The sequence below is a fragment of the Episyrphus balteatus genome, chromosome 2, assembly GCF_945859705.1.
Source record: "Episyrphus balteatus chromosome 2, idEpiBalt1.1, whole genome shotgun sequence".
In the NCBI taxonomy this organism is placed as follows: domain Eukaryota; kingdom Metazoa; phylum Arthropoda; class Insecta; order Diptera; family Syrphidae; genus Episyrphus; species Episyrphus balteatus.
Window position 1 is genome coordinate 24,537,627 of NC_079135.1, and position 11,037 is coordinate 24,548,663.

Genomic DNA, 11,037 nt, shown 5'->3' on the forward strand with positions numbered 1-11,037 from the left:
TCTTTCTTTTCAGAAAACAAATATTTGACTAAAAATTGTTATAAAACAATGTATAAAAATATATTTATGACGAAAATATGTAGTTTAAAAGAATAAAATTTTTTGGTTTTAGTTGTTTTTACTTATTAAATTATTTAACTTAAATAAATTTAATATAGATTTTTTATAAAGAAAAGGATATTTTGAAATCTACTTCGATTTTGTTCAATCTACTTCGACTTTTTTCCCGCAAGTGGTAACGCTTAGGGGTCATGATATTAAAATTCAGTCAGTTATTTGCCCCAAAAATGCAAGTATCAATGTTTTTTTCAAATCTTGGTTTTTAGAGTTGATAGACAATAAATTACTAAAAATGGCATACTGGCTGTATTTTGAAGCATGTTTTTTTTATTTCTTAAAAAGCTGGTCTAACGACTTTTTTTTTCTTTTCTAAAAACGCTTCTTAATAAAATAAATCTAGTTGGTTATTCTTGGAGCATAAACTCAAGCCTAGATACAATCGAGTGTGGTCGATACAATCGAGTATCAGCAGCATCTAATTTGGTTAAATCGAGAGTTTTCAATGGAAAATGCTCGATTGATACAAAATAGGTGCTGCCACTGCTGGTTTGTATTGAGTTAACTCGATTGTTCAAAGTTAAAAAATCCAGCTTTATTTTCGCTCACAAACAAAATCCTTTATTTCAAAGGTAAAAGAAATTCTCAGTAAAATTTACGGTAATTGATCCGCATTTACCGATTGACATGAATCGTTTGTTATATGCATTGCTAGAAAACCTTTAGTCTTTGAAGAATTTTCCACAAATTTACAACTTCCAAACTGTAGAGTCCTGAGAAAAAAATGAATGCATGAACTTTTTAATACGTATTTGTTTTTGAAAATTTACCCAGTGAGACAGAAATTTTCAATCATTTCAACAAAATGTGATGACATTTTTTGTTGATTTTCAGGAAAAGCTGCTATACCAGATTCGGAGTTAAAAATCAAACTAGTATCACTATCATGTGCGGTTCCTTAAAGAAAAAATTTTTAAAAAATATACAATGTGTGTAATTCTAAATTTTGTTTTTAAATTTACCAAAATTTATATCACTTCGGTTAGCGAGCAAATTACCAATGCCAGAAGGCGGTGGATTGTCATACATATAACCATAAACTGGAGATTTTGTGTATTTCTTGTGCAAAGCCCAAGCCTTTTTAACTCCATTCTCAATAATAACATCGGTACAAAACTTTTGAAATAGGAAATAGTTTTCAGCATTAAATCTCTTGTCTCCCATATATTGTTGCTTAAGTTTGTTTGTGTATGCTGGTAATTCGCTATCCTCAACAACATTATTTAAGCAAAAATTAATAGGTGCCAATTCAGTCCAACGTTCATTTAACTGCTCAATGATTTCCACACCATTCGAATCCTTTTTCATATATTCTGCACAAGGAATTGCTCCTTCGTCCCTCATTACTGATGCTAACCAAGGAATCTCAGCTGATTTTCCATTTCTTATAATCGTTTCTGGTTTTTCAGTGATGAAAGCATTTTGTGCAGTTTTTGGCTCAACCACAGGTGAAAAAAGTATTGAAGGACTATATGGCACTATATTATTCTTCTGAAACTCTTTTGATGTACGAACTATGTCTGCTGCGTCTTTACTTTGCAAACACTTCTTTATAGAGCTGGAACTGTCAGTAGGACAGTTTAGATATTTCGCAACAGCAACAGCCTTCTCAGCTGCGTGCCCATCAATACCCCAATCTGATAAGGCTGTGCCACTAAAAGATATTGCCGATGTTGCTAAGTTCTCAAACCTTTTGTTCAACATTTGAAAATGAACGGCAGTTGATCCAGCAGATTCTCCTATAACTGTCATCTTTTCAGGATTTCCATTAAAAGCTGCAATATTAGCTTTTGTCCATTCCAAGGCAAGCCGTTGATCTTTTAAGCCGAAATTTCCAGTAATTACTTCATCTGCAGTGCTAAGAAAACCCATAACTCCCAGTCGATAGTTCATTTTTACTATAACTAATTGTCGATTTTTCATAAGCAAATCTATTTTGTCCTCTATAGCATTACCGTACATAAAAGCTCCTCCATGAATATTTATCAACACATTATAAGGTTTTTCACTTGAAAGACTAGGAGTGTAAACGTTTATAAGAAGGCAATCTTCAACTCCGTGTGTTAAATCTTTTTTGTCATAAAACTCATCCCATTGTATACATGTAACTGACGGCTTAGTAGCATCTCTGATTCCTAACCATTTACCCGAATAAGGTTTAGGTGCTTCAAAACGATTTTTTCCAATCGGTGGTTCAGCATAGGGAATCGATTCAAAGGACAAATAATTACCATGATTGACACCGCGAATCTTGCCGTTTGGGAGCTGAACAATAGGATCATTTTCGGGACACCAAATCCCAATCGTAGTTGCACACATTGCCCATGTTATTATATTAGACATAGCTGGTCAAGTCAAGGCAAAAGCTAACACCAAAGTAACACTAAGCAAGTAGTTTTGGTTCAACATCTTATAGAGGGAAAAATATTTTGTTTAAATATAAAAAAAACTATCAACATCAGTTTACCATTTATATAGTTCGATAAATTTGCCTTCAAATAATTGCACGTTGTGATACAATTATTGGTGTAGATAAGAAATAATATTTTTTTACATAAGACATCAGGAGACATATTGTCTTCATGTACCATCATATCGCGTGTTACTTTAACATTCCAAAAAGATTTTAATTTAAAATTAGCACAAGTTCCAATATTTTTTTCTTATACCTGCTAGAATATATGGTTGTTGACTACTTGATAGTCTTAAATTTGCTGTTTTGTATAAATAATACTTCGAATGAGCGGGTAATGGGAAGTAAAGTGTTACCGAAGCGTTACAAAGTAATGAATGCTTTAACGATTAATGGTAGCAATGAGTTTTTCAAGCATCATTTTTGGATTCTAAGACGTGAGATATTATTTTTCAAGGCTGCAGTAAAAAGCTGAGGACTGAAGATACTTCCCTGGTTTAGCCCTTAATCATTTAAAATTCTTCAGTGACTCAAATGACCCCATACTTTATGTTCATAATTATCCGCAAATAAGCTTCTGGAACATCGTTTCCTTAGACCAACCCTATTGAGATCTCGCGATTATTGATTATTATTTTTCAAATCAACAAATACGATATGGAAATCCTATTTACCGAGAATCACGATGTTTTCTAAAATTTCATTTCAAAATAAAGGAGCTTACTTAACTATTTTAGTTTATTCAAAAAGTTTTTTATAATTATTTTTTTCAACTTCTAAAACATTTACTAATTGAAAGAAATTATCCTGAGCACCATCGTAATCCACAATTCCAACACAACTAGTAGGGCATTTCTGATGCAGGACATAACTTAATTTTCGTCTCTGCAATGCAAAAACGCAAGGTATATCTGCTTTTTTACAATTTTCCCTTATTTCTAATATGATATTGTCTAGTCCATCTGTAAATAGAGTTTATAAAATCTTGTACTACACAAATTAATTAAGTCAAACTACCTTCGAAATCACACTTTTCACAATCTGTCGCAATGATAACGCATTTCATTTTATCAATTTTCATCTGAACTTGAACTTCTCGAAATCCAATTACAATTCGTCGACGGGATTTACCTTTGAAATTGTTTAATTGGAAAGCTCGTTTTTGGAAATGATTTAGTTTTCTTAATAATGTGTCTACTAAGTTGCTGAGTTCTTGAGAAGTTGTGTTATCACAATATCTGCAAAAAAAAAAATTGTAATATGGATTTGTAATTTCGTCTTTAGGTTAATCATACCTGGAAAGAATATTTTTTAATTGTTAAACTCTCTACAGCGCGTATGCTGGCCAAAGACCGCAATATACGTTTACTAGACAGTCTAAGAAATTATTAATAACCAATTTTTTGAAATAAAAGAATTATTTTATATTATTATTATTTATAATTATGCATTTTATTATTCAATGTAAACGTTATACAATAATTTAATGCCTATTGGCAACCATTTAATTTGAAATTCCACAAAATTTTGCACGAACAAATGACGGAACTAGAATGTTGGTTGAATTTCAGGAGGTCGTCTAATCGACTCTTAGACACTCAGAGTTGCTGTTACTATAGTTTCCAACCTAACGACTGTTTTGTCTTCCTGATCGTCTAAGCCACAATAGTTCAGATTTTGATAAGGATCCAGATATCCGAATTGATGTAGTCCTCATACAGTTTCTAGATGTGGGCCTTGACTTTTTGCTATAGAAAAAGGTTCCAAGATTTGAGTCTTGGGCGACACCAGCTCTGATGAAGTTTGATTTGTAGTTCTTCAGTTGCACAAAGAAGTTCCTGGAAAAAAGAAAAAAATAATTAGTGCTAAAGGAAAACGTATTAGAAGGACCGTAGAAACTGGAACATGTGCGATTTGCGAGTAAATAAGCCACGCCGTCGAACAGTGAAAAATATCAAAGTTTTTTTGATTTTGGTGAGACCAATTTAGAGGAATCAAAAAATTGATTTGAATAAAGTCGAACATGGTTTTCGAACTAATTTAAGTCGAAAAAGTATGGCCGTTAGCTTCAGCAGCTTTATTGGACTTAAATTTACTCGCACCATGTTCGGTCTACGGCACTCTTAAACCAATCACAACAACAGACAAAGTAAGAGATTAAATGTGGAACAGGTACATACCTAATGTACAAAATCTTCTCATTGTTATATAAAAGGAGGAACGATTGTTCGTTATATTGCAAACTTTTTATTTTATTTTTTTTATAACTATTATGTGAATTTTTAAACAAAAGTAACATACATATATTCAACTTCAGAACCAGTAAGACTTTTCAGTTACGTAATCATCAGTTAAGTTATGTAAATTATTTAAAATTAATTGAATATTATAGTGTAACAATTAATTTTAATTATTATACCTAACACGTTTTGTACAAATCTATTATTTTTGTGGTAATAGTTGTTAATAACCCATTTTTCAATCAAAGAATTTATCGATACACGAATTCAGTTAATTATATAAGTGTTAAAAAAGATGTTGTATAATATGATGAAAGTTGAAATATTTCAAATTTTGTAGTGCATGCGATAAAAAAAAAAAACAAATTGATGTATACATTTTTTGTTGTATGTATGGTATTAAAAACTCATACAAGTAGCATTTTTAACAGATATACACTGTCAAATTTACAGGACACCTAAATATATATATATCAGAACTAACGATGGTAATACACCCTCACCACTTTCTTTTGTGTAGAGGGTGCACTCAAAAATTTCCTAACCGAATCTATTCTGGAATCTTTGGCGATATTTGAATTAGAGATTTATATTCATTATTATGATTATATCCATGCTAAAAGAGAGAAGAATTCAAGGATAGTTTAGGAAATACACTTTGTTTTAATTGCTCAAATAAAATCTTTGAAAACTTAAAAGAATTGGAGTGAAGACTGTAGCATACGCGGATTTTCTGTATCAGGAAAGTTTTTTACCCGTAATCAAGGAAGACACTGACAGCTTTAAAATATTAAGCAAGTAATACTGGACTGATGTTTTATACAGCCAATACCAGCTTCCAGCTTTAAGGTCAACCCTTAACATTAGGGGTTACATCATGCAACGGTGTAAACTCTGGGTAAACCTGGTAAAATGATAAATATCAAACACAACAAATTTTGAAACATTTACCACTATACCACGTATACCGGGTTAACCGAGAGTTTACATCGTTTTATGTATACTCCTATTGTTTTCTAGCCCAATGGCATTGTCGAAACAAATTCCATCTTAAAACAAGACCAACATTTCCCCTTCACCGACTTAAGCGAAGGGAACAGTCATATCCAATCTGAAGTCTTATAAAGTTGTTTGAGTGGACGGCCTTATTATTCCCTTAACAGTTTTAAGTCAGGTTGGGAGTATGAACAACTCATTAACTGAATATGGTTCGAAGAAAGAAAGCATATCTTCAGAATGGAACTTCAACATTTCCTGTCCGATCCTTAATAAAGCTAAGTACGCTGCTGATGCGAAACGAAATTTTCCATACAAAATATTGTTAACGAAATCTTGAACGAAATTAAATTTGTTTTGTTTTTGCTTTTAAACTTATTTTCTGATGTTTTTTCTTGAATTTTTTTTTAGTTTCCTATAATACCCGATGGTATTTTTTTGTTAACATGTGTGCTGTTGACTTTGGAGACTTCAAAATTTTTCGTTTCGCTTCAGCAGCGTACTAGGCTTAAAGAAAACCCTCTGTACTCCGCCAACTATAGAAACTTCAAATCATTCATTAATTTCAAGGCAGTGTATGAGAGCATTTACATCAATCATTCTAACCAAATCAATCGTCGTGCAACATAATTGCCATTACCATTATACTTGGTGAAAATTGACACCAGTCTGTGCGGTATTTGGAGAGAGTTGGGGTAAGAGGCATGAGATAATTTAATATAGTAGAGAGCTATAACTGGTTTGTATCTCATAGCAAAGCACGGCATTTAGCTTGCCATATAGGGGGAATCTTGCCCTCTTAAGGGGTAATAACAAAAAAAAAAAAACAAAGGAGAAACATTATTTTCTTTTGGTACTTGCTTACTCTCGTTTAAGATGATCGCAAACTTCTGTGCTTTCATCGGGCGACCAACTAAATCTTACAGTTTTAAACCGATAGGGCTGAAATATTTTGTGTAGCTTAGCAATACTATACGTAGGATTTTTTTGAAATATTAAAATTTACTGATTTTGGGAATATGTAAATGAATTTACTTCAAACTAATGCCATTTCTTTAAAATTTAATAAATCAAAAAAATCTTACATATTTCAGTGGGGAATAGTATTGTCAATTTTAACGTAAAATTTCATCGGAATTAGTTGGTCGTCCGATGGATGCACAGAAGTTTGCAATCATCCTAAACCAGAGTTGTAAAAGATTGCAACCTTTTTTGAATGCAATCTTTAATGACTTCAATCAAAAGATTGCATTTATTGACTTACATTTGAGACTTAGACTTCAAGTTTTGCAATCACCAATTATTTTTTGTGAAATGATTGCAATCTTTTTTTTCACCAATTAATTGACTGCATTCAAATGATTGTAGTCTTTGGGGACTGCATGCAGTCTTTGCATTCTTTTTGCAATCTTTCCATTCCTTGGCAGTCTTTGCATTCATTTGCATTCTTTTAAATTCGTTTGAATTCTTTTGCATTCTTTTTGCATTCTTTTTGCATTCTTTTGCCACACCCACATCAAATGTATGGATTTGACAAATTTTGTTTTAATTTTTATTATAGCAAGGGCAAATTAGTGAATAAAATCGCATTTTTCGCCATCTTGAAAAAGAGTTTGGAACAGTTTTTATTTAATACAAACATTAAAGTTTTTCAACTTTTGAATTTGATAAAAGGCTATGAAACTGCTTACTGTGATGTCGTGTGAGGTCAGCCCTCTCTAGTAGTCGGCCACTTCGTTATAAAATTGAGCGTAATAGTAACGGTTTTAGTTTAACTACCATATAACCTTTTTTTTCTGAAAGCCTAACTGTTCTTCTGTCTGGGTGCAAAATTATGTGCCAATGCACGTGCAATTTTTCTTCTTAAAAAATCCAGTTTACTTCAAGATTTCATTGGTGTCGGTTGTGTTGTTTTTTGTAAAATAAAAAATAGTGAAAGTGTTGGAAAATAAGCTGTAACTAATAAAATATTGAAGGTGAGTAAATTATATGAATGTTTTTATGTTTTTTATAGTTTATATTTGTAGTTTTTTAATAAAAAATGTGAAAAAAAATAACTGTTAACTATTTACAAGGGAGGCTGACCTTAGAAGACAAAGTTTTGTCAATTCTTCTAAGGTCAGTTTTAGTTCAGAGATTATAACTTACAAATTTGGAGTGTTGAATGAGTTGATATATGTATTTGTAGGTAGACTTTCAGCATCTGAAATGGACAATTCAAAAACAATAACGAAACGCGAATTTCTTAGCTGCAACCATTGGTATGCGTATGATACATATTCTTAAGACTATAAGGTAACAGTTTTTATATTTCATATCTTTTTTTTAGATCATTCATCAAGGCGTTCGTCAGCATCATCGATTTTAATCAGTGAAATTTTGGCAAATGTTGCCGAAGAAAAACAAACTGGTACCTAAATAATTCTTATAAAAATGAATCAATAGTTAAAATGATAATGTTTGAATCTTCAAATTTATTTTACAGCTCAGTGTCAACCGTCAACTTCCACTTCAGTTAGTCCTGCTTTTAGCCGCCATCTATTTTATCCAGACAAATTAGCAAATTCGAGTAATTCTATTCGGCAAAAACCTGCTTGCAGTGTTTCCTCACTTGCATGGAAGGAGTTTTTCAATAAAAAAAGGAACTGGAAAAAACGAGAAAAGCCTAGGAAATCAAGCAACGAAAACAAACACGGGAACAGAAGCGCATTCAAAATCAAAAAACCAAAATGCTGAAGAAGAATACTAAGAAAATCCTATGTTCCAAATGTGAAACAGAGCTGATTTCTGATACGGAAGACAACGATGAAAAGAACTTAGGCTGTGATAAGTGCATCAGATGGTTTCACCTTAAATGTACACAATTTTCCGGGAAGAGTTTTGAAGAAGTTGAATGTGAAAATTGTTCTAATGGCGTTTTTAATTGGCAATCTGGAAGCAAAAAAAAGCAATCTGAATGCGTTCAATTGGGCAAAACTGACAGTTCTGATTCTGAAAAAAAGAGAATTTCTCTTCTGGTTTTAAAAACAGAATCAGAAGCAGAATCACTCACACATTCATAGATTTAAATGTCAGCAGTACAAAATGTTTGCAGCACAAATACAAATGAAATTTGGCGCGAATACACATATATGTGAAACACGTTAAACTCAAACAATACATTCACACCAAACTTCAGATTCTTAGGAATAAAAAAAACTGTTCAATTGGGATTCCGAATCGAAGGACAATTCCGGATTGCCAATTAAAAACACCATAAGTACAGTTTGATTATATGTGATACCTTCAGTATTAATGTCAATTTTTAAAGCTATTTATCGAATAACACTTATTTTTTTAAGTTCTTACGTGTAAGTAGGTGTACCTACAATTTGTAAACATATGAATAATGAAGTCTTTTTGTTTGTTTTTTTTTTTTAGTTAGTACCTTCTCATATAAATCATACTATTTTTTGTTATGTTTTTTGTTTCTATTGTTATTGTTTTATTAGTCTGTAAGTAAGTTATATTGAATCAAGATTTGACTTAAGTCAACTGTCTTTTATTATAAACTCTTGCAAAAAATAGTTGTTAATACTTTTGCAATGCCTTATGAATAATTTAAAATGGATTTACTAAAGGGGGCGGACTACTGGCAACTCTAGTGGCCGACTACTGGAATTTAGGCGGCCGACTATATAAGAATCCGACTTTGCTCTGAATTATTGTTAATAATTTGTTTAAGGTAGCTATTTAAACAAATACCTCTATTATTTCCCAATCTGCAAATGTCAACTAATCAGCAAAACTGATTTTCACCTTCAAAAATTAAGTAACGGATTTTTCAGGGCCCGTTAAGCATAAAACAAAAATTAAAGGGCCGACTACTAGTGCCCCTATATATTGGTTATACCTCGACTACCGAAATTTTCTAGGTCTAATAGAAGAAAACTTGTATTGTCTCTCACTTTTGACCAGTACATTAAATTCGGCGTTAGATTGCTTCTACAATATGATGGTTACAAGAACAGTTAAGAGCTCAATTTATACATGATTAAAAGTGCTATAATTCATTCTTAAAGAATCACCCAAAACAAATCATCTTCAGACATTTGAAAAAATGTCATTCTGCTCTCACCTTACGAAACAAACCCTATTATGTTATAATTTTTTAAAACATACTTACTCTCGAAATCTTCTGGAATGGACTGATTTTATCTTGGAGGGTTCTTCTAACGTAAGATTCTGGAATTCTTTGACAACTTCTGAATTGATTTTGCCCTCTTCGCTGTTGTCGATATGACCCCTTTTTAACAATCTATACTTCAAAATAGTTTTCTTCAGTTTAGAACGCTTCTTTGGCTTACATTTCTTAACCGATTTTCTCTTCTCGACTTTGTAAATTGCAAATGCAGTTCGTTTAGGTTTTTTTCGATGCTGCTGGCATTTCAAATTTATAAATTGACTAAGATTTGGTATTTGTGCAGATCTTTTATGTTTTTTTATGTTGGTGGTTTTATTATTTTTGGAAAATTGATTAAAGGTATTCTCGTCGATAATTCTTAATTTATCGGAGACCTTTTTGTTTGTGGACAAATGGTGGCTCATTTTTTTTTTTTAGTAAAATGCCTTGCAATCAAAAAGGTGATTCTACAGGACTATTGAAAATATGGTAAACATACTTGATTGAAATAAAATATAGAAAAAGAATTTTGTTAATTAATTTTAATTTGTTTATTAGTTTTAAAGTTTTACGAAAAGAAATTTGTTTACCGCTGTCTTGGCGTCTTTCCTTTTTTTTTTTGATACAAAGCAAACAAATGTTTTGAAGATGTGTTCCTGTTCATGTTAACGAGATCGTGGTTACTCCGAGCACACACTTGAATATGAGGGCGAGAACAAATTGAGCGTGTTCACATTTGTGAGGATCGACCTAAAATTATAAAATGCAGAGCCTGTGAAATTCGGAATTTTGCTCATCTGTCAGTACCAAACGAACAAAAGAAAATTAAAAAAAAATATCTCCTAAACCGGGTGAAAACCAAAACAAACCAAATTTTTCAAGGACGCGCGCAATTTTAAAGAACTGTTTTTTGCCAAAAAAAACTCATACCAATCGATTTCAAGTGTTTTTTTTTTTGGTAATAACGTTCTACTATAACTAAATCTAGTGTCTAAAAATCGAAAAAATTATAAAATATATTTCTATGCTGTATTTTTTGCTTTTTTTGTTTTTTTGCGGTTTGTTTTTGCTGGTTTGTTTGTTTTGGTTTTCACCGAGTTTAAAACGTC

General features: G+C 31.8%; 2 protein-coding genes across 3 annotated transcripts; both read right to left on the minus strand.

Moving 5' to 3' along the window:
* Positions 1–677: 677 nt before the first annotated feature.
* LOC129910281 (esterase-5B-like) lies at positions 678–3,226 on the minus strand. 2 transcript variants are annotated; one of them, XM_055987608.1, is made up of 4 exons: positions 2,073–3,226; positions 1,080–2,021; positions 888–1,014; positions 678–830 (listed from the first exon to the last, which is right to left on the minus strand). In XM_055987608.1, the coding sequence occupies exons 1-4, from the start codon at positions 2,458–2,460 to the stop codon at positions 713–715; spliced, it is 1,575 nt and encodes a 524-aa protein (XP_055843583.1). In that variant the 5' UTR covers positions 2,461–3,226; the 3' UTR covers positions 678–712. The 2 variants fall into 2 exon arrangements, with proteins under 2 accessions (XP_055843583.1, XP_055843582.1); XM_055987607.1 differs by having other exon boundaries at positions 1,080–3,226.
* A 24-nt stretch (positions 3,227–3,250) lies between these two features.
* On the minus strand, positions 3,251–10,479 carry LOC129910286 (selenocysteine insertion sequence-binding protein 2). Its single transcript, XM_055987613.1, has 3 exons — positions 9,932–10,479; positions 3,548–3,768; positions 3,251–3,492 (listed from the first exon to the last, which is right to left on the minus strand). Exons 1-3 carry the CDS (start codon positions 10,351–10,353, stop codon positions 3,269–3,271), a joined length of 867 nt encoding a protein of 288 aa, XP_055843588.1. The 5' UTR covers positions 10,354–10,479; the 3' UTR covers positions 3,251–3,268.
* Between the last annotated feature and the right edge of the window lie 558 nt (positions 10,480–11,037).

What these genes read in the sequence shown, in the direction of transcription:
- LOC129910286 (XM_055987613.1), bottom strand. Translation starts at nt 10,353, where the DNA reads ATGAGCCACCATTTGTCCACAAACAAAAAGGTCTCCGATAAATTAAGA. An exon ending in CATTCCAGAAGATTTCGAGA is followed by an intron (nt 3,769 to 9,931) that starts GTAAGTATGTTT and finishes TTTTTTTTGCAG; the next exon opens with ATATTGTGATAACACAACTT. An exon ending in TGAAAAGTGTGATTTCGAAG is followed by an intron (nt 3,493 to 3,547) that starts GTAGTTTGACTT and finishes CTCTATTTACAG; the next exon opens with ATGGACTAGACAATATCATA.
- LOC129910281 (XM_055987607.1), bottom strand. Translation starts at nt 2,460, where the DNA reads ATGTCTAATATAATAACATGGGCAATGTGTGCAACTACGATTGGGATT. An exon ending in CCGAAGTGATATAAATTTTG is followed by an intron (nt 1,015 to 1,079) that starts GTAAATTTAAAA and finishes TTTTTCTTTAAG; the next exon opens with GAACCGCACATGATAGTGAT. An exon ending in GAAAATTTCTGTCTCACTGG is followed by an intron (nt 831 to 887) that starts GTAAATTTTCAA and finishes TTTTTTTCTCAG; the next exon opens with GACTCTACAGTTTGGAAGTT.